Here is a 23,326-nt window from a genome sequence, read left to right as displayed (position 1 = left end):
TACTGATAATCTACACAATAATATTTATGTTTATAGTCATAAATTTTACTTAAATTGCCCATAAAAATAATGGACAAATAACGTTCTGAAAAAATCAATGACACAACAAAACTTAGCCTATAATGTTCACATGTCAAAATCTAGTTGAAGCGATGCAACAATTTCTTGTTTAGGCAGAAATTTAGGTGCACACGATGTACATTGTATGTGAGTTCTTTATCTTTTTTATATTTAAGAAACTCTTGATGTCTCCCTTCACATCAATCTCCTTTTGCACATATATTCTCTGAATCTTTTTTCAAGACAACAAGAGAATATTATCACTTCATAAAGAAAAAAAAAATTTATTTCAACTTACTATGAGCTTGTTATTAGTGATTAGTCAAACCAATGCCATTGTGTGTCTAGAGTGTTAATCATAAGATAAACGTTACAAGAATATTTCAGCTATATCTATAAGATAACTATATAGGAACATGATGGAACTTCATTACTTTCTTTCAATCATGACAAGAACCAGAATTCTATCTTTTTTATTGATTTTTTTGTCTTGTTTAATTTTTTTACCTTACCCCTCTTTCTTCTTGTATTACAAGGAATGACTCAAAAAAAGGAAAATGAAGGAAAAATGAAGACTTCAAATTTAATCATAATAAATATTCTTGATTGACAACATTAATATGAATTTAATACAATTTCTAAATACTAAGGGTCTTAGAGAAAATAAAATAATGTCCATGTAAACCTTTTCACATATACAAGCTTAATTTTTGCATGACTATATATATATATTCACCCCCATTAAAAAGTGACATTAAGATTTAACAAAATTGGGAATATAGTATAAGCATTATTCTCATTCGGCAGGCATTATTTATATAAGAAAGAGAAGGCATCTTTATCAATTTGCCACTATATAAATACATGCAACTCCATCATGTTACTTATATTATAACCAAGGTACACAATATCTTAGAGCTCTCAAGTACCCTTTAGAGTGTTCATATATATCATAATAAGATTTATCACAATGGGATTATTCAGGTTATTGAAGGCATGTTTCTCAAGTGGAAATAGATATGATGAAGGAAGTGAGAATGGAAGAAGGATATTTGCAAGTGATGAAGATAGAGGATATTGGATTGCAGAGCCTGGTATTGATAGGAAAGCTTCTGATTTCATTGCTAGACACTATGCTACCCGAGTCACTCATTCTCAACACCAATTTGCATCTTGAAATTTAGTGAACTTCTAACCAATAAAAAACACACGATGTCAGTTAAAAATTAAATGTTTATTATTTTTTTATTTTCTTTCAATTTTATTGTTCCAGTATATAATTTAATATATCATTTGGGATAATAGATCTTTGTCCCTCAATGTGATGATGTTCTCTCAACTGATTGAAGTAATGTGGTTGGTGTATGGCTAAATAAATTTACTTCAGATGGGTTTACTAAATAAATTTACTATGGTTTTAGACTGTGCCTAAAAATATAAGTTATGATTCATATATTTAAGATACAAAAGTTCTTTACCCACAAAACGGTGTCACCCTTGTGTGACAATTTTTATAGATAAAAAGTAAAATTATTTAACTCAAAAATTTAATAATAGAATTTTTTTAACCAATTATAAGTGATGGATGTCACCTTTCATGTGACAAAACAATATCAAATCATATATAACAGGAGTAAACATTTGTTGTCCTCTATGTACCACCACTGTATCAATATTTTTAACTCAAATTACTTTTTTGTTTGATTTAAATAATTGATAATTAAATTAAGAAATCATATTTTTTTACCAATAAAATAAGTAACATAAACTTATAGCATATAGACACATTTATACACTAATTATTGTAGCACAAACCAAAAAAACATTACATAATCATTCATTGCATATAATAAGCATTCAAACATGCATCTTCACATTATTCTTCCAAATAACACAAACAAACAAACACACAAACAAAATATTGCATTGCATTTAATCATGCATTCAAACATATGTCTTCATATTGTTCTTTCAATCAGCACAACAAACAAAACAAAACAATGCATTGCATATAACCAAATATTCAAACCTATGTGTGTAGGTTCTTCCAATAAGCACAAAAAAAAAACAAAACTTTGCACAACACATAACAATACATTCCAACATGCATTTTTTACATCATATCGGCATAAACAGTCGGTGCAGAAATATCACGTTCCGCAAGTGATTTTACTAGACACACTAAAACCTTCATTACGGCAACACGAGAATTGCCTTAGCAAATTCATGGTTCATCACGGCAAGCACGTGAACTGCCACAACAAACCCCTGGTTCATCATGGCAAACGCGTGAACTGCCTCAATAAATCTCTGGTTCATCATGGCAAGCGCAGGAATTGCCACAACAAATCCCTGGTTCACCACGACAAGCACGGGAACTACCTCAACAAATACTTGGTCCATCACGGCAAGCGCGAGAATTGCCTCAACAAATCCTTGCTCCATAACGGCAAGCGCAGAACTGCCTCAACAAATCCCTAGTCCATCATGACAAGCACGGGAAGTGCCTAAACAAATCCATGGTCCATCACGGCAAGCACGGGAACTGCCTCAACAAATTCCTAGTCCATCACGGCAAGCGCGGGAACTGCATCAACAAATCCCTAGTCCACACAGCAAGCGCGGGAATTGCCTTAACAAATCCCTGGTCCATCACGACAAGCGCATGAACTGCCTCAAAAAAATACCTGGTCCATCATGGCAAGCGCGGTAACTACATCAACAAATCGTTGGTCCATCACGGCAAGCACGGGAACTGCCTCAACAAATCCTGGTCTATCACGGCAAATGCGGGAGCTGCTTCAACAAATCTCGGGTCCATCAAGACAAGGTCGGGAACTACCTCAACAAAACCCTGGTTCATCATGGCAAGCGCGAGAACTGCCTCACCAAATCCCTAGTCCACTAGCAGAACATCGATCTACATCATCAAAATTTAGTACCTTCCCTAGGGCCTTTTTTTGAGCCTCGACAAAATAGCGTTCATTTATTTACTAGTTACCTACCATGATATCTCTTAAACCTCGGCTTGCATGCTATCAAGTAAGCAACAAGTAAATAGGAGCAACTGTGAACACTCATTTTTGTCCGGCCTAGAAAAAGCCCAAAACCTTTTTCTTAAATAAAAATAACTCAATACCCTAAAAATGATTTTTCAAAGTTATTCTAAAAAATATAATATTCATTAAGAAAGAATAATAAAAAAGGAATGAATTAAAGATTTGATTGGATTAATAAATAAATTAAACATTTGAAATATATATTTGAATAGTAACATATCAATTTGATTAAGTTGCATGAATCAACTTGATAATAAGTAACTCTTTAAGGACTCAAAATTCAAATTAGAGATTGCATTATGAAAAACAAAAATCATATCAAATTGATTTTATCCCAATATGAGTAAGATAAAAATTACAATCGTATCATAAAAATGATATGGAGATTCGATATCAAATATCTTCTGTGATTGATTTGTAAAGATCTTTTCACCTATCCTTAGGCAGTACAATAATATTAAGATGGTTTAAAATCAGTTAAATATTCTGTCTAAGAAAAAGGTTTATATCATGCCACTTTTCATTGGCTTCAGTTATTTTGGCTGATCATCAGCGGAAAAAAAAAGTTATTTGGGCTGATTAGATTTGTATTTACATGACATATTTATATATTTTTTGATAGAAGTTTGGGATAATTTATACCATCAAACTCAAATATGAGTCAACTAAATGAATTCAATTCAGTATTTTCCTATTTCTCTATCCCTATCTCGTAGGTATAGCACATATATTATAATATTTTATTAGTTTTAGAATATATAATTAATTTTTTGTATTTTCATTGTTAAATTTTAGTAACACCAAACAATATATTATATTAATCTGTTTAACAAATAATATATATATTATAATACTTTATTAGTTTTAGAATATATAATATATATTTTTATTTTTTATTATTGAATTTTAGTGATTGAATACTATAGTTTTTCTTTATATTTTTTATTATTTATATAATAATTATTTTTATATAATTGATTATATAAAATATATTTAATTAAAATTGTTTTTTAACTTCCTTTATATATATTTTTTTACCTTCTGCAATTTATATGGTTCTTATAAAAATTATAGATCATATTCTCTTATATATATATATTGATATTGTTTTTAATACTACTATTTTATTTGACCTCTGAGAGTGTAAAGCGTCAAGGATTGCATTAGCAATGTTTTGCCTATATTTTGATAAAGACAATGAGTTAATTAAAGCTTGAAGATGTCTCAACAATCAACATGCCGAGGGCTCAAGATGTGTTTAATACGAGTTTGGAGCTAATATTTTGCATGCTTGTTCCTTGCTATGTTCTTGTTAATCTTGCATAAAAGTATTTGTTGTATATCTGTTTGTGTGTTGGTTAATAACTGTGCAAGTTGTTGTTCTGATTATTCTAGTTCTGTTACTGGTTAATCGATTATGAACAGTGCTTAATCGGTTAACTAGACATTTTTTCAGTAAGTGCATAAAAACCTAAAAAGTGGAACTTGAGCTCCGCCACATCTATCAATCCCCTTCTAGATGTATTCTGCCACTGATACCTAACAATCTCATAGTGATTTTACAATTATGAAATAGATTATGCGATTACATATTACCTTTATCAAGTTTTATAATAAAAATTCTATGATATAGTAAATTTTTATAAATCATTTAATATTGATAACATATCAATTTTTATGCAAAAATTTACCTTATTAATTTTAATCAGCAAAAGAAGATATAAATTTATTGATTACTTAATTTAATATGGAATTGTATAATACATTTAATAGGAATTGTTTTAGATATTAAATGTATATCTATTGAATTAATAATATTCTCTAAAAAATCATTACTGCCTATTAAATAATCATTACTATCTAATAAATAAAATATAATAGACTATTTTACTATTTTCAGATTATATAATATATTTTTTATTTCTTCATTATTGAATTTTAGTGATTAAGTTATACTGAAATACTTTTATATATATTCATATGTTTGTTATTTATGTAATAAATATTTATATATATTGATTATATAATATATAAGTATATAATTAAACTTGAAAATTTATATGTACCCTTATATATATTAGAGATTAAATATTCACTTTGTTCCTTAAAAAATTATGTATGTGTCCGGATAAGTAAAATTCAAACTAATAGTTAAAGATTATAAATATGAGTCAAAATAGTCTCTATACGAGGTCATAAAATACTAAAGAATCAGCTTGACCAACATTTGATATATTTTGGAAACATTTTAATTTTTATTTTATTTTTATGGTATCAAATTGATACACACAAAACTTGCAGGATAAAAATATGTATCTAATCAAAATTAAAATAAATAAATATAATCATATATAAAAATTGAAAATATTATTATCAAAATCACAAAAAGTTTATAATTTAATCAAATAAATAACATATTTCGTAATTGATTTCTACACGACTTCATAATCTGAAATCATTGAATGATCAATTCGCCAATATTATTTAATACTTCTTCCTCAATATAAGTCATTGAATAATCATTCATCCATGTATCTCTCATTCGATTCGCAATATATTTTCTTCAATCTATGTAGTTAAAAAGACTCTTTTTGTTTGTTCTGACAACATGTAAAAGCATTGCTAACTTTAAAATCAGATAAACTAATGGGTAAAAATGTATCTTTCACTTCCAAAGAAGCAAATTCAGTTGTGTTACACAAATCAATGATATAAGTCTCAAGTTGATTATCAATCATCACGAAACCAATTGAACAAAAATCATATGATAAAACAATTCAAATTTAATCAGATTTATCATACCAAAACTTAGAACAAATTGATTGGACTCAAATAAAACATACACAAAAAGTAGCTGAATATTTGTCGTGGAGAAATAATTATGAAATTCCTTAAATGACATATTTTCAACAGTAAAAAATAATTCAACACAATAATGATTATTAATTGATTGGACTCAAATAAAACATACACAAAAAGTAGCTGAATATTTGTCGTGGAGAAATAATTATGAAATTCCTTAAATGACATATTTTCAATAGTAAAAAGTAATTCAACACAATAACGATTATTAATTGATTGGACTCAAATAAAACATACACAAAAAGTAGCTGAATATTTGTGGTAGAGAAATGATTATGAAATTCCTTAAATGACATATTTTCAACAGTAAAAAATAATTTAACATAATAACGATTATCTGTTTGACACGAAGTATGTCATGTCATTGTATAATATTTTTTTTGGAAAAATGAAGAATACTATAAATAGGTACTAGAACATCACTAAGTACTACCCACATCTGCTCCTACTCAGCATAATCCTTAGTTACTCCTCACATAATAAGAATCAATAAAAGACATTGCATAGTATTTGTAAAAAATGATTATTGCAATTGAAATGAAGCAGCTTATTTTCTATGTTTGTGTTATTATATGTTTATATTCATATTCAGCAATGTCTCAAACATTGCAAGATTCATCCATTGCTAAAATACATGAGCAATGGATGTCTCAATATGAACGCTCCTATGAAAATGACACTGAGAAGGAGAAACGGTTGAAGATATTCATGGAGAACTTGGAATACATAGAGAAATTCAACAATAATGCCAATAACAGTTATAAGTTGGGTTTAAACAAATTTTCTGATCTAACCACAGATGAGTTTATTTCTTCATATACAGGTCTCAATATTTCAAGACAAACATCATTTTCTTATGATGTAGAACCCTCAAAGGAATATCATATTCCAGCAAGCATAGATTGGAGACAGAAAGGGGCTGTAACCAATGTTAAATCACAAGGTCAATGTGGTAAGTTACTTTTATATATATTTACATCATATTTTTGCATAATTCATAGTCAAGTTTTCTTTCATAAAAATTTAAACTGTATCATTACTCTCTTCTTTCTTTGATTGCAAATCATATTTCTCTTGATAAAGGTTGCTTTTAATCTTATATTCAGGTAAACATTCTAAAGAACTTGCATCCCTTGAAATGGCTAAAAGATTCCTATACTTTAATCTTCATGTTACCACCAATATTTTGAATTGTGCTCATTTCTATACAAAATTAAAAGTCTTTTCATATATTACATGAACTATACTTATTAGGATTTTATTAAAAATAAAAATAACTGGAAAATTTGATATGAATGAGCTAGAAAGATATATGTGGCAAGTGTGCACACATGGCCTGGAATTACTGCAGGCCCAAATTATTTTTACCTATTTAACTAATTTTATCTGTATATGACAACTATGTTACTGTTTTTCTTATTTTAAATATTTTCTTGTTTTATCCATTAATTTTATTATACACTTAATTTTGTTCATTACTTTGTTGGTTGCATTGATCATTATTTCATAATGTTTTATAATTTATGTATAATTGAAATAATGGTCAAATCTAAAATGAGAAAATTATGAGTATGTGTAATACTCAATAAGAGTGTGATCCCATCAAAATATATTTGAATCAAGTCCCCCAATAATTAACAATAATCAAATTCGAAAAGAAAATGTATCTTATATTTTCACAATTTATATAAGGTCTATTTTGTTAAAAATTTACTATACAAATACATAATTAATTTATTTGATATATAATGTGTATATATTTTTTTATCTTCTCAATTTGTTTTAAGTGTTCTATTTTGTTGAAATTGATAATCAAGCTTCAAATAGTTAGATCACGGGCACAAATGTTTTTAGGGCGTGATGCCTACAAAATGTTAGAGACTGTACTATTTGTAGATCACCGTTGTGGTTACTGATAAAATATTGATGCACATTTTTTAGAAGCTTCCACATTTGTGTAGAAACAAGTAGTGATGATTGTATCATAGTATCTAGAATTCTCCTGAGCTTCTAGTATATTCTATTATAGGCATTGAGTATTATAATTAAAGAAGTATCTAGAAATCTTGAGATAAATATATACTAGATATTTATGGAAACATCTAGAAATTCACAAGTGTTGTAGAAAGCTTATAAATAGGCACTCACCCTTCATTTGTAAAGCATCCAAATAAGAAGCAAATTATTCTAAGTTGTGTAGCTCCAAAGCTTCTCCACTTCTATTTTCACTACTATAATTTACATTTCTAAAATATTATAGCCAAAATTAGGGTTGCATGTTATAATTTAAAACCCTAAATTCATATGATTAATCAATTTGCAGGAGCTTGTTGGGCATTTGCAGCTTTAGGAGCTGTAGAAGGTTATATAAAAATCAAAAGTGGCAATTTGGTTTCATTATCTGAGCAACAACTAGTGGATTGCACTTCAAGAGGTTGTAATGGTGCTTACATTATAGATGCATACAAATATATCATACAAACACATGGTATAGCTGATGAAACTAGTTATCCTTATAAAGCAAGTTCTGGTACTTGTCAACATGACAAGAAAGTTTCAGGTCAAATATCTCGTTTCATAGTAGTACCTCCAAATGATGAACAACAACTACTTCGTGCAGTTTCAAAACAACCCGTAGCAGCTGCCATTTCAGTAAATCAAAATTTCGCAGCATACAAACAAGGGATATTTGAAGGACCTTGTGGAATTAATCTAATTCATGCTGTTACTGTAGTTGGTTATGGAGCAAGTAAAGAAGGAAAAAGGTATTGGTTGATTAAGAATTCATGGGGTGAGAATTGGGGTGAAGGTGGATACATGAGATTGCAAAGAGGGATTGATGATAAACGTGGTCTTTGTGGCATTGCTATGTGGCCTGCTTATCCTATTTAGAGATTTCTTATCATGGGTTGTATAAGTTTCTAATTAATAAGTGATTCTGATTAATCACTTTATTCAAATAATTTCATTCCGTTTAAGTCATAAGTTTTCAATCTTACAAATAATATTATGTTTATGAGGATAAGACTGAAGTTTCATATGTTTACCCTCTTCTATTATCTTAATGATGGGTTTGTGTTTCTGGATGAACTCTTCTTTTGTCTCTCTATCTTTATATCTTTTTAAATAGATTAAGTAATAGTTTTATAAATAAAAAGGAAAGAAATATATATTTGAATTTTTAAGTATGTATGAATTGAAAAATATGGTACGAAAGTAACTGCAGAATGATAAGGTGGATAATGTTATATTGCTAGACAATCGTTTTGAGCAGTGTGAAGTAAATCATATAAACAAAAGTTGTTAGGATATAAATAATCACTAATAAGATAAACATACATTATAAATAAATTCATATAAAATAAATGAACAAAATCATAAATAAGGTCAAGCTCTACAAAAATAAATATCACTTATCTAAATGATTGTCAATAAGAAAATAATTATTATTAATATAATTCATCTATGGAAGAAAAATGCATCGCTAGAAAACTATTGGTGGGAAAGAAACCACAGCTATAGTCACCCTTATCAGGAGATTTTCATCTATGGATTAAATTATTTTTTCATGGGCTAAGTTATAGGTGTTAAAACAGGCTACCCGGACGGGTTCGAGCTCAATCACATTGAGTTATGGCTAAATCGGTTTGGGCTAAAATGTCCAGAAAAAATTATGCACTCAAATTATAGCCCAAAACCGCCCTAAGCGGACTGCGGGTTGTCGCGGGCCAACCCGCATAATACTAAAAACTATTTATTTAAATTTATATATAATTTGATATTAATGTATAATGTTTTTAACATACTTGTTATGCTCAACGCAACCAAATTTATTGATATGATGTTTGAGTTAAGATGGTCAAGTCCACATATACAATTTTTAACATAACTCTTTTATTAAATCTCTCATTTTTATTAGATTTTCACTACTTACAGTAATATAATTTGTAACTTCACTTTAATATATAAGCCTTTGGACACTATCAAAAATATTATATTTCATTGTAAACTATTATATTAAATATGATTGTGTGGAGTTTCGTATGATAAACAATTATGTTGTCATTTAGTTTTGTTGTAAACATTATTTTCTTCATAATGATTTTATTGTAGAAATTAAATCTAATTAAATACACAATTAAAAAATGAAAATGAAAATTTATATGGTTTAATGTCTTCGCATCTGATTTGATACATTATTTTGTTACTGGACTTAAAAGGATATTCTACAAAATAGGAAAAACTATATAGTGTTTAACTTTATAACATTATTGTAATTTACAAATATTTATGTTTAGACATTACTCTATTTTTTATTCAAAGTTCATAACACAATATTTATTATCTATTTTATATTATAAGTTGTTTCGTAAGTTTTCGCATAATGCTTATTACCAAATGTCCTAAAAAAGATTAAAAAATAGGAAAAAACGAGTAGTCTGAACCCGCACAGGTAAGCCCCACCCAAGTCTGTTTTAATATAGCCCAGTTTGGTCGGGCTAAAAAGCTCGCATTCAATAAAAAGTAACTAATATGATACCAAAGCCGTACAAATTTTCGAGCTTTAACGGGTCAGTCCGCCCAGACCGGCTCATTTTGACACCTCTACGCTAAGTGAAAGAAACATATAAGTGGGTTTCATACCATATATTGACTAAAAACATTAAGACATAAATTTATAGGTTCACCTACTTATATACATAGGGATGACAATAGATACCCAAATTAGTGGGTAACCGCAGAAAATACCAACAACATGTTGGGTTTGGGTCTGTGTTTTTAGAATCATAGGTACTTGGGGCTGGGTATTTTATAGACTTGCTATTGAATGGTGGGTGTGGATAATGTAATACCTAAGCATGTAGGTACCTGAAAACGTTCTTTTATATATATATATAATAATAAACATAACCAATTTCCTTATTTTCTAATTTTTATCCTATTGTTGCTTCCTAATTCCCTTATTTTCCTTATTCTCTTGTCTTCCTCCCTCACTCCCTCTCCATCACTCATTCAGTCTCCAGCATCATCACTAATTAGAGGTTAATATCCTTCAACTATTTTCTTTGCCTTTGTTATTTTCTATGCTTCTACTATACGAAATTTCAGCTATATATATATATATATATATATATATATGATGCAAGTATTCTTGATACACATACATTTGGGTTCAAGAGGATTATTTAGAGCTAGCAACATTTAGGATTTTCGTTATGTATTTTGTTTTTAAAGTGTCATATGAGACTATTTTTAGTTTTTTGAGATTTATAGTGTATTTAGATTTATAATAAATGATATATTATAACTCTTTCAATTATGTTATACTACCTTGATTATTTGCAATGAAATTTTATTATTGTTAAGAACATTTACATTTAGTATCGTATATTTAAATAATTATAAATTAATGCGATTAAAGTTGTCAAAATTATGAAATTAAATTGAGGTTGAAATCCCCTAGAAACATATAATAGTTACCTCTTCTAGTAGGTCTCTATATGTTATTTCAAGTTGTGGAGGTTGAAAATCTCCACAATTAACATTCTTAAACAATGGAGGTTTAAAACCTTCATGGTAAACATTACAAAGACCAAATTGGAAGCCTCTCAAATTGGGGCAAGTTTTAAGATGATTCATGGTCTAAAGCCTTACAATCCAAGTTTATCAAATCATTTTGAATTGAAGAATGACTCAAATTATCTCACACTGGGGGAGTGAAAAGTCACAAGAAGCCCAAACTGAGGCAATTTTTGGAGTTGATCTCATTTTGTTGTGAAAGTTGATAAAAAAGCCAAAAATTGGGGCAGTAGTGAAGTGACTTTTCATGACTTCAAATTGATTCGATCAAAATAAGTCAAAATGCCTCAAATAAGGAGAAAAGTTTTAAGTTATCATCTTCAAAGACACCTTCATTAACGACTCACATATGTCTTCTACTTTCTATCAATTCAAGTCACCACATCGAGGGTGTTCACAAAAAAGAAAATAAAGAAAATAAAAAACAACCTGGAAGAAGGTGAGTGGTCCTAATTCTAAAACCTACAAAGGCGACTTGAGATGATAAGCACACAAAAACAAACAAAACTTTGCACAGCATATAACAATACATTCCAACATGCATTTTTACATCATATCGGCATAAACAGTTGGTGCGGAAATATCACGTTCCGCAAGTGATTTTACTAGACACACTAAAACCTTCATTATGACAACACGAGAACTGCCTTAACAAATCCATGGTTCATCACGGCAAGCGTGTGAACTGCCTCAACAAATCTCTGGTTCATCATGGCAAGCGCAGGAATTGCCACAACAAATCTCTAGTTCACCACGACAAGCACGGGAACTTGCATGATAAAAATATATATCTAATCAAAATTAAAATAAATAAATATAATCATATATAAAAAGTTGAAAATATAATTGTCAAAATCACAAAAAGTTTATAATTTAATCAAATAAATAACATATTTCGTAATTGATTTCTACACGACTTCATAATCTGAAATCATTGAATGATCAACTCGCCAATATTATTTAATATTTCTTGCTCAATATAAGTCATTGAATAATCATTCATCCATGTATCTTCCATTCGATTCTCAATATATTTTCTTCAATCTATGTAGTTAAAAAGACTCTTTTGTTTGTTCTGATAACATGTAAAAGCATTGCTAACTTTAAAATCAGATAAACTAATGGGTAAAAATGTATCTTTCACTTCCAAAGAAGCAAATTCAGTCGTGTTATGCAAATGAATGATATAAGTCTCAAGTTAATTATCAATCATCACCAAACCAATTGAACAAAAATCATAGGATAAAACAATTCAAATTTAATCAGATTTATCATACCAAAACTTAGAACAAATTGATTGGACTCAAATAAAACATACACAAAAAGTAGCTGAATATTTGTTGTGGAGAAATAATTATGAAATTTCTTAAATGACATATTTTCAACCATAAAAAATAATTCAACACAATAATGATTATCTGTTTGTCACGAAATATGTCATTGTATAATATTTTTTGAATACTATAAATAGGTACTAGAACATCACTAAGTACTACCCACATCTGCTACTACTCACCATAATCCTTAGTTACTTCTCACATATGAAGAATCAATAAAAGACATTGCATAGTATTTGTAAAAAATGATTATTGCAATTGAAATGAAGCAGCTTATTTTCTATGTTTGTGTTATTATATGTTTATATTCATATTCAGCAATGTCTCAAACATTGCAAGATTCATCCATTGCTAAAATACATGAGCAGTGGATGTCTCAATATGAACGCTCCTATGAAAATGACACTGAGAAGGAGAAAAGGTTGAAGATATTCATGGAGAACTTGGAATACATAGAGAAATTCAACAATAATGCCAATAACAGTTATAAGTTGGGTTTAAACAAATTTTCTGATCTAACCACAGATGAGTTTCTTGCTTCATATACAGGTCTCAATATTTCAAGACAAACATCATTTTCTTCTTATGTAAAACCCTTAAAGGTATATCATATTCCAGCAAGCATAGATTGGAGACAGAAAGGGGCTGTAACCAATGTTAAATTGCAAGGTCGATGTGGTAAGTATATATAAAGGTATTGTTACATCATATTTTTGCATAATTCATAATCAAGTTTTTTTTCATAAAAAATTTAAACTGTATTATTACTCTCTTCTTTCTTTGATTGCAAATCATATTTCTCTTGATAAAGGTTGCTTCTAATTTGATATTTCTAAAGAGCTTGCATTCCTTGAAATGACTAAAGATTTCTATACTTTAATCTGCATGTTACCACCAATATTTTGAATTGTGCTCATTTCTGTACAAAATTAAAAGTCTTTTCGTATATTACATGAACTATACTTGTTAGGATATTAATAAAAACAATAGTAACTGGAAAAATTCATATGAATGAGCTAGCATGAGATATATATAGTTACATATCAAGCCAAAGAAAATCTTTTACTGAAATCATAATTTCTTGATAGTACTATCATACCTTGTGTTTTAGATAGGTCGGCCTATCATGGTGTGCCGTAAGTGTGCACACAGTGCCTAAAATTATTGGGGCCCAAAAATTATATTTACCTATATAACTATTTTTATGTTATTGTTATATTATTTTTCTAAATTTTCTCGTGTTATCAATTATTATTACTATATACTTTGATAGTTGCTTTGATCAATATTTTATAATGTTGTATAATTGAAATAATGGGTAGATTTGAAGTGATATGAGACTATTTAATGCACAATAAGAATATGAACCCATAAAAATATATTGAAATTAAGTTTCCCATAAGTAACAATAATCAAATCTAAAAAGAAAATGTATATTAGTTTTCACGATTTGTATGAGAACTATTTGGTTTAAAATTTATGATACAAATATTACATAATTGATCTATTTGATATACATTGTTTTAAGTCCTCTATTTTGTTGACCATTGATATTCAAGCTTCATATGGTTAAATTTAAGGGTCAATTTTTCTTTTACCGCATAAGGCTACAAAATGTCAGGGATGACGAGAATAGTTTTAGATCACCATTACGATTACGTTCACTTTATCTCAAATATGGAAAATTGAGGGAAAATATCGTCACAATGTCTTTTAGAGATCATAATATTGTGGCCAAAATTACAGTTACGAGGTGTAATTTAAAACTCTAAATCCATATCACTAATCCATTTGCAGGAGCTTGCTGGGCATTTTCAGCTGTAGGAGCTATAGAGGGTTTCATCCAAATCAAAACTGGCAAATTGGTTTCATTATCAGCACAACAACTAGTAGATTGCACTTCAGGAGGTTGTGGTGGTGGTTTGTTTCAAGATGCATTCAAATATATCAAACAAACACATGGTATAGCTGATGAAGCTAGTTATCCATATAAAGGAGGTAGTAGTAGTAGCAGTAGTAGTAGTAGAACTTGTGAACGTGACAAGAAACCTTCAGGACATATAAATAATTTCATACAAGTACCTCCAAATGATGAACAACAACTACTTCGTGCAGTGTCTAAACAACCGGTCGCAGTTTCGATTTCAGCCACTAAAGATTTCGGATTTTACAAAGGAGGGATATTTAAAGGGCCATGTGATAGTGATCCTCTAAACCATGCAGTAACTTTAGTTGGTTATGGAACAAGTGATGGAACAAGGTATTGGTTGATTAAGAATTCATGGGGTGAGAGTTGGGGTGAGGGTGGATATATGAGGTTGCAAAGAGGGATTGATAACAAACATGGTCTTTGTGGGATTGCTATAGATGCTTGTTATCCTATTTAGGTTGTTTCAAAACCAAGTTAGAGATTTGTCATTCTAATTACTAAGTGATTGTGATGAATCACATTATTGAATTAATTCCGTTCCTGATAGATCGATGCAATGTTTAGGAGGGACAACAATATTTGATTACAGTTTATAATTAACATCAACTTAGAAACAAAAAATATAAGAAAATACACATAATTCTGTTAAAGTTTGAAAATAACATGATAATTCTATATAATAATAATTAATAATTAAAGATGTTAAAGAAAAATATAAATTCATTTAAAATGTTTTAAACTCTTGGACAATTGAATTAGAAGTCAATTTTTTAAATATGTTCTTTTTAATCAACCACAAGGAGAATCAAAAGCAACCAAGATAACAAAATCACCATTGTATTGTTGACAAAATCACTCCATTGCACTTCAAAGACTTTATGACGTTTGGTGATAATCTTTAGTTTTGGTCAAATCCCAGCTAGCAGCAAGATGATTGAGACTTTAGGGTTTTTAAAAAGTGAGAAGATGAATTTAGTTTGCAACTTGAGACCTAGAGTTTTTAACAAGTGAGAAGAGGAATTTAGGTTTGTTAACGAAGTAGGAGGAGGAGGAGAGAGGGTAGAAGTAGCATATATCTGGGTTATGAATAGAGATAGGAGAATGATATTGTTAATAAAGATATAGGAGAATGATATTGTTAATAAAGATATAGGAGAATGGTTTTGTGAATAAAAGAAAGGAGAACGGTTTTGCAATAATTTTGTTTTTGCAAAAGGAAAACGTTTTTTTTTTATAAATTATAGGGCTACGGGTAGCAAAACCGTGGTCAAATATACTGAGAATGGTTTTAAGTGTGGTCTATCTCCATTACAAAAATAACCATTGTCTATTTCTTTACGAGAATAGTTTTACAATTGTGGCCTATGTAAATGTAAAAAAAAATGAATAATAGGAGAATGAAATAGAAAATCGTGACCTAATATACTTTAAGATCACAGTTTTAAAACCGTTGAAATTAAAAGTGTTGTCGTATATCAAAAATGTAGTAGTGTGATTCCAAGAAATTTATCTTCTATCTTACTATATAATATTATTTGGTTGTCTTTGTTGCTAAAAAACCATAATAGTTAAGATAAGATGATCAACTTAATCAAGTAAATAATATGCATTTACATTCCTCATATCGTCAAAATTGCACTTAAATTAGAGATGGTTAAGAGTTTTTCAAAGCAAGGTGGAGTATACCCATTATTGACATTGTGTCTTTTACTCATATCATAATTTCTTGACACTACTATCATATTTTGTGTTTTAGACCGGTGGATTTATGATGGTGTGTGGCAAGTGTGCACATAGTGCCTACAATTATTGGACCCTCAACAAATATATTTACCTATATATCTATTTCTATCTCTATATGCCAAGTATGTTATTGTTTATATTATTTTTTAAATTTTCTTGGGTTATCAATTATTATTACTATATACTTAAATTTGTTCACTACTTTGTTGATTGTATTGATCATTATTTTATATTGATGTATAATTGAAACAATGGGTGGAAATCAAGTGAAACAATTAGGAGACTGTTTAATGCACGATAAAAATATTAACCCTCTTCTCATTCTTTTACCAAATAGAGATATTATCATGTTTGTTGAACAATATAGTTGGAAAAAAAACATTTTGATACAAAATAGTTTGGTTATGTGAAAACTTATATTTGTAATTGTTTCGATCTGACGTGATTGAGGAACCTCCAACTATCGAGGAGGTTCATTGTTAACAGAGTATGGAGAGAGTAGAGAGCCACAAGTGAGATATCATGTCTTCAACCAAAATTTTAAGATAATAGTTCCATAAGCCTTTTTTCAGTTATAAACTCTTTCACACCTCCCCTCATATCCAATGTGAAACTTCACACTTAAATAAACTCAGCAATATCTCCTTTAAGTATGGGTACCACACACTTATAAGTCTGCTCTCCTTAATCCATAATGTCGAAGTCGAACTGTTGAGTCTGATACCACTTGTTGGACCTAACCATGAAGAGAGAATCTTCAACCATCATGGAGTTCCATTGTTTCTATAATATCGGAAGAGTAAGAGTCACATGTAAGATACCACGTTTTGAACCAAAACCTTAAGACAATGATTTCATGAGTTTTTTCACTTGCAAACACTTTCGCTCATCCCCTCCTATCGAATATGGAAATTCACACTTAAATAAATCTATGTAAGATAAAACTAGTAATATTAACCGTGCGTACCATATAAGCATATAGAGTTAAACTTTTTTCTCCCACTGATGATAATAAAACTAGTCATATTATTTTAATTAAATGTTATTCATTTCGTCTTTTTAAGAAGCAATATTTTCTTGAAAATAGTTAGGAAATAATAGGGATATAATTAGGAGTGATTTATTAAATGACATAAAATTAAATGAATTTATTTCAAAATTAATAATACAAATCATGTAATAATTGTCAGCAAGTTACAACAAGCACTAGTACTAGATATTCCTAGGGATTGCAATTATTAGTCATATAATTACAAACCTCCATTTTATTTTCTTTATAAAGAATTTGATATAAATGGCACCAAACTATGATTATGCACTTTCTGCAAATCCAATAAGTTGATTGCCATAGTCAAACACTGTGTGATATGCCCCTAAGAAACTGTTTCCAAGAACCCTGCACACATAATACCACTGTCATAAACTATAAAAGAAAATGAAAGTATGAAAGTTATTTTAGGAATTAGTAATTTATTCAAGAAATATATTAACCATATTATAAGTATGCATGCATTACCATAGGGGACCTTGAGGGGTAGGCACATCTAAAGCAACAAAACTTCCATAGCAGATAGCAGAACAACCTTCTCCAACTCTTAGGATATACTAAGAACAAAAAGGGAATTTTAAGTATCTATGTAAGAATAAGAAAGAGTAACCAAATATGAATTGCAATAAACAAATATTAAGTATCATTGTTTCGTTAATGAATATGATTTATGATAGAACATTATGACATCATTCGATTTATGTAGCCGATCCCACCTTGTGGGATAAAGGCTTGGTTGTTGTTGTTAAGGAATAGAAGCAAATATGAGCCAATGTCCCATAGGTAAGGAACTAATCATTTTCAGCTGCATGGTTGGCCCTCCCAACAAGTGTTGCTCCCAGAAATCGAATTTTGATCTTTTGGTCTATCTAGGAATCTAATGGGGTCTTACACTATTATACCAATGCCCTACGGGTGAGGCGGGTATCTGATATCAACAAACTATGTATGATCACTTTACAAGTGAAATAAAAACAACACAAACAAAAGATGAGTACACATAAAATAAAATTTGATCACAAAACCCATACCTGTTCTGGAGAGAGAGCAAAGGATTTGTTTCCAATAGTGAAAGCAATATGTGGCATAGCTGAAACACTATTGCAGTCTATAACTGATTTTCTCACTGGATTTGGAAGCCTCTCACACAGCTTATCCACAAGGAAATTAAGAAAAAGATTGTGAGTAAATAATCAGAACCAAAAAGTGATTATAATACTCAACTCTAAGTGATTATAATAACCAAAAAGTAAAGATTGTGAGTATACTACAACTACCTCATCCACATATTTTAATATTTTATCCTTCAAATTACTTTGCTTAAGCTGAGTTTGGATCCAAACAACAATCATATTGCAAAAGGAACAAAAGGGGCTCTCAGTAGTTGATGATTCATCCTGATCTTCATTATGCACCACTGTTTCAATAACATCACTGCATGTTAAGTTAAATTTTTGTTAAGAGAATTGAAACAAATGAATACATCTCATGAGAATCAAGATTCGGTAAATGAAAAATTATACTCTGTTATATGAGATCCATTATGTGAACATAGCCCAATGTTGACACATATAATTTCAGGATTTAACTGCAACATAATGAGATACATAAAAGGATGGTTCAAATTCGGGACAAAAAAACTTGTGGATATTCGTTGCAGGTATAAGAGGGAACGCAAGATTGAGAACAAACCCCAGAAATCAAGGACTCCCATATCGAATCCCCATAGTGATGGATAGTGTTTTTACACTCATAACTCACATATCCTTCTGCTCTAATGGCATGATTAATTTGAGTCACTATAGTCTGCAAACAAGATTTAGTAAGAAAAGAAACCAAAGAAAGAAAAGATAACAAAATAATGTGTCAAAATCGAAGTATATATAATGTTCGAAATCATACAGTTGGACCAGCAATTAAAGACGTTCCTGAGTCCACAATTGCAGCACATCCACCATCACATAACCCTGTAAAAATTGTTGCACAAATTTCTATTGTGAAAGAGTTCTAAGGTAATGTGAGGAGAAGTACCAAGAGGCAATAGTGCATGTTGGCAGTCAAAACACTAGCATTATGAAACGAAGAGGGCGAGTTAAATCGAAAATCATCCATTGATGTGAGTACCCTTCTAATTCTGTACAATGGCTGTGATGAATTGCTTTTCTGGAAACAATAGCAATATATAACCTCCTAATATTATGCTATCTTTAGCAGCTTTAATCTCTTCATTAACAATAAGAAACAACGAAAAACGCATGGCGGATAGATTAAACATCGCGACGAATAGAAATTTACGATAACCTGTAGAATTGTTTCCAAGGAGAACATCCCCGACCTCAATCTGGAGGTGCAAACAGCAAAAGTTAATAATGACATGGTTGATGATAAGAGCTAAGGATGAAGATATAAATATAGTATATATATACCTGCCAATAACCCTTCTGAGAAATTGGAACATATGTGTGGTCACCTCTAAAGTGCTTAATGTCAATACCACCAAACACAATCTCACCACCTATATTTGCCATTGGATCTTGATTTAGCCAAAGAGAGACAACCTTTTGATGCATGTACCCTTGTTCTATCATATTATACCTGTAGTCAGAGAATTTGAGCTCAATATTTTGTCAATGAACGTGATTTATAATAGAGTATTATGATATCATTTGATCCTATGTAGCAGACCCCACCTAGTGGGATAAAAACTTGGTTGTTGTTGAGTTCAGAGAATTTGAGGCATCAAAAACTCAAGAAAAGAGAGCTTGTTTTTTCTTCACCACATGAATAATCGCGCACTCTTGTTGGCACATTATGCAAGGGGAAAATGAAGCAATTAAGTTAATACCACACTGGTGTGACTTTTCCAATTGAAATATCCTGAAACCCAAGTCCAAGTATCCCATCAACAGGTAGAGATAAAAGTTCAGAAGATCCTTCCAATGTAATTTCAGCAAATTCCTGGAGAATGAAAGTAGCAAACCATCAGTCGGGAGAACATCTTTTGTCACAAAAAATATGTCACACCATGTGTCACTTGTTATTATTGGTTGAAAAAATGTATTTAAGTTAAAAGTTTAACGATTAAGTATTTTTTCTGACCAATCACAACTGATGACATATGAAATGACATATTTTGTGAGATAGCAGATCAGTGCTACCAAAGAAGGATATAAAACTCAACTAATCACAGTACTGGTTGAAAATATGAAACAAAAACATTGTACTGACTTGATCTTTGATGATGATATCCCCAACTTTTACATTATCTTGGCTGAAGAACCCAGAAATGGACCCATCACCATAAGGGATTTTGCAAGGTGTGCCTGGATATTTTCCAAACAGCAACTTTGAGCATGCAAATTATACCGAACTTTGAGTACACAACAACAACATGATTTATGATAGAACATTATGGTATTGTTAATTCGAACGAAAGAACTTCAAAAGAAAATCAATTCATTTTAAGATTAAATGTCATGCTAGTTAATTTGAAGTTACCAATTTGGGTATAGGTGCTAGATATCCCTGATCTATATTTGGAATGAAAATAGCAAGAAATCTGCATATAGTCACATTTAATTTTAACATAAGGTAAGACTAAAAATAAAAAAAATTGAATTGAATACTTAATTGCATCAAATCATTGGTTAACTTACTGAGAAAATGCATCTGGAAGATGGAACCCAAAGATTTGAACTTCCAGTATCAAACACAACATTAAAGTATTGTGGAGGTGAACCAATACTAATTTCACCAAAATATTGTGCATCATAATTCTTAAGATACAATACATTTTCTGATGAATCATTTTTATCAATACTCCTTAAACCTTTGGGATGAACAATTTCCTTGATTCTTGCAGCACTAAGACTTGGAGTATCAAAGTTCCTTCTTTTAAGAGTAACCCTCATTGACCCATCATTAGAAATTGTAAAAGCTAAGGATTCAAACCATGTCCATAAGCACAACACAATCAGAAGATACTTGTAATTGAAACTCATGCTCCTAAATCATGTGGTTCAGCTTTAACATGTGGAATTTAAGTTTTATCAGAAACAATATAGAAGCAAAACATAGACTACAATCATTTCAATTAGTTTAAGAAGCAAAACATAAAGAGGATAGTAAAGTCAAAGAAGTAACAAGTATTTTTTTGTCTTATTAATAGTATCACTAATGAACTAATCTATTTCGATATGTGTGACTATCGCTCCCAGGAATCCAAAAGTCATGACATTTTGGTCAATTTGGGGATCTATAAGGACTTATTATATTACACCACTAGATTAACGTTTTGTTGATAGTATTTGAGACAAATAGAAATTCATACCACAAAATAAGGATTGTGAAGGGTAGAAGCAGAGTTATTGGACTGACATGGATACTTTAGGAACAGAGCTACAACTTCTATAACCGTTCACATCATGGGGTAAAATGTATTTGAATAATCATCTCATTCATTCAAACCAATAATTAGTTAATTTATTGGTATAAGATTTCGTTAGAACCTATAAGGACTAAAAATTAATAATTCGATTTATAATAGTACTACTTATTACTTCTTTACCCAACCTGATGGAATACCTTCAAAAAAATCTCATTCATTGGAAATTTAATTAAAAATGAAGAAATATGATGTGAAATAAGAGAAATAATAAATAAGAATGTGAATGTTAGTTCAAGTAGGTTGGAACATTTAATAGGAAAATATACAATTTTTCTAATTAAAAAAAGATATATGCATGGACATGAACAGTATTTGAGTTTTATATACTGTTATTATATAATTCACTATTGATATTTAATTAGTGTTTACTTTTTAGTAATTTAAATGAGATGATGATTTTATACTCATTTAAAAAATTTGCATTAGAAAATTTTGGATGGACAATGCAAATTTCCACACGGTGAAGGAAGTAGCTTCAAGTATAACACTTGGCATCATATTGTACGATCAGGCTGGAATGCTCCGACACGAGTGTACCAGAAATTTAATTATACTCCAATACGTGTGGAAACTCGTGGGATGCATGGGAGAGGAGAATATATAAAACAAGATAGAATAATAATTTTGAGTATAATATTTATACAAATTCATCCCAAATATTTATACACAATCAATATATTATTTATTTGTATTATTTTTCTTAAAAAGTTAATAATAATTAAAAATAGATATGAATGATGCAAAATATATATATAAAATAATGCATAAAAGTTGTTCTAGTTAATAATAATTAAAAAATATTCTTATTAATTTTTGTGATAATGACCAAATTGGTCTTTCGGAAATACATACATATGTATAAAAGGATGTTTTATTCTCTATCTTAAATCAATTGGATATTATTACATAAATAATAAAAATTAAAAATAATAAATACTATTTTTATATTATTGGTTAAAATCTGATTTGTCTGAAATAGGAAATATGATATCCTTCGAGACGGTTATCTCTATTCACAATGGGTATCAATATCATTGGCAAAGGCAAGAACAATGTGTTCATCCGCCCTAAAATGTCCATCCAACATGTTTTTTCCGCTCACGGACATTTCAAATGGGCGAGCATAGCGGCCCATGAACATCAATGAATACTACAATAAGAAATTTTATGGGTCAAGTATGGTAAGAGTAATCTATGTTCTCACCACTCAAGTACAATGTAGCAATTTTCCAAAATATAATATATTTCCAATTATCTGCA

The 23,326-nt window shown here is 29.8% G+C and overlaps 3 protein-coding genes and 1 long non-coding RNA gene across 9 annotated transcripts; 3 read left to right on the top strand and 1 right to left on the bottom strand.

Moving 5' to 3' along the window:
• Window positions 6,452-8,919, top strand: LOC109327117 (macrodontain-1-like). The gene is made up of 2 exons (XM_019560162.1): window positions 6,452-6,933; window positions 8,305-8,919. The coding sequence occupies exons 1-2, from the start codon at window positions 6,501-6,503 to the stop codon at window positions 8,871-8,873; spliced, it is 1,002 nt and encodes a 333-aa protein (XP_019415707.1). The 5' UTR covers window positions 6,452-6,500; the 3' UTR covers window positions 8,874-8,919.
• LOC109327118 lies at window positions 11,290-20,337 on the top strand. Its single transcript, XR_002105318.1, has 3 exons — window positions 11,290-11,302; window positions 19,632-19,636; window positions 20,235-20,337. It is a non-coding gene; the product is annotated as an uncharacterized LOC109327118 (long non-coding RNA).
• On the top strand, window positions 13,103-15,311 carry LOC109327116 (zingipain-2-like). Its single transcript, XM_019560161.1, has 2 exons — window positions 13,103-13,576; window positions 14,696-15,311. The coding sequence occupies exons 1-2, from the start codon at window positions 13,144-13,146 to the stop codon at window positions 15,283-15,285; spliced, it is 1,023 nt and encodes a 340-aa protein (XP_019415706.1). The 5' UTR covers window positions 13,103-13,143; the 3' UTR covers window positions 15,286-15,311.
• Window positions 17,752-22,068, bottom strand: LOC109327115 (cyprosin-like). Of its 6 annotated transcripts, XM_019560156.1 has the most exons (15): window positions 21,956-22,050; window positions 21,276-21,675; window positions 21,118-21,178; window positions 20,848-20,942; window positions 20,465-20,577; window positions 20,046-20,214; window positions 19,921-19,960; window positions 19,522-19,586; window positions 19,312-19,425; window positions 19,143-19,207; window positions 18,897-19,053; window positions 18,651-18,770; window positions 18,088-18,176; window positions 17,835-17,967; window positions 17,772-17,804 (listed from the first exon to the last, which is right to left on the bottom strand). In XM_019560156.1, exons 2-14 carry the CDS (start codon window positions 21,618-21,620, stop codon window positions 17,883-17,885), a joined length of 1,518 nt encoding a protein of 505 aa, XP_019415701.1. In that variant the 5' UTR covers window positions 21,621-21,675; window positions 21,956-22,050; the 3' UTR covers window positions 17,772-17,804; window positions 17,835-17,882. The 6 variants fall into 6 exon arrangements, with proteins under 6 accessions (XP_019415704.1, XP_019415702.1, XP_019415703.1 ...); XM_019560159.1 differs by having other exon boundaries at window positions 17,752-17,967; window positions 21,276-21,624; window positions 21,950-22,068; XM_019560157.1 differs by having other exon boundaries at window positions 17,752-17,967; window positions 21,276-21,642; window positions 21,950-22,061.

Source organism: Lupinus angustifolius, chromosome LG14 (genome assembly GCF_001865875.1).
Source record: "Lupinus angustifolius cultivar Tanjil chromosome LG14, LupAngTanjil_v1.0, whole genome shotgun sequence".
NCBI lineage: Eukaryota > Viridiplantae > Streptophyta > Magnoliopsida > Fabales > Fabaceae > Lupinus > Lupinus angustifolius.
The sequence above is the reverse complement of the archived record's forward strand: the minus strand, read 5'-3'. Positions and strand labels throughout refer to the sequence as shown.

Bases quoted from the DNA above. Each gene is read 5' to 3' on its own strand.
- LOC109327117 (XM_019560162.1), top strand. From the start codon at position 6,501: ATGATTATTGCAATTGAAATGAAGCAGCTTATTTTCTATGTTTGTGTT. The intron at 6,934-8,304 runs GTAAGTTACTTT...ATCAATTTGCAG, and splicing joins TAAATCACAAGGTCAATGTG to GAGCTTGTTGGGCATTTGCA.
- LOC109327116 (XM_019560161.1), top strand. From the start codon at position 13,144: ATGATTATTGCAATTGAAATGAAGCAGCTTATTTTCTATGTTTGTGTT. The intron at 13,577-14,695 runs GTAAGTATATAT...ATCCATTTGCAG, and splicing joins TAAATTGCAAGGTCGATGTG to GAGCTTGCTGGGCATTTTCA.
- LOC109327115 (XM_019560159.1), bottom strand. From the start codon at position 21,620: ATGAGTTTCAATTACAAGTATCTTCTGATTGTGTTGTGCTTATGGACA. The intron at 19,426-19,521 runs GTATGATTTCGA...TCTTGTTTGCAG, and splicing joins CTTTAATTGCTGGTCCAACT to ACTATAGTGACTCAAATTAA. The intron at 18,177-18,650 runs GTATGGGTTTTG...TTTTGTTCTTAG, and splicing joins TTGCTCTCTCTCCAGAACAG to TATATCCTAAGAGTTGGAGA.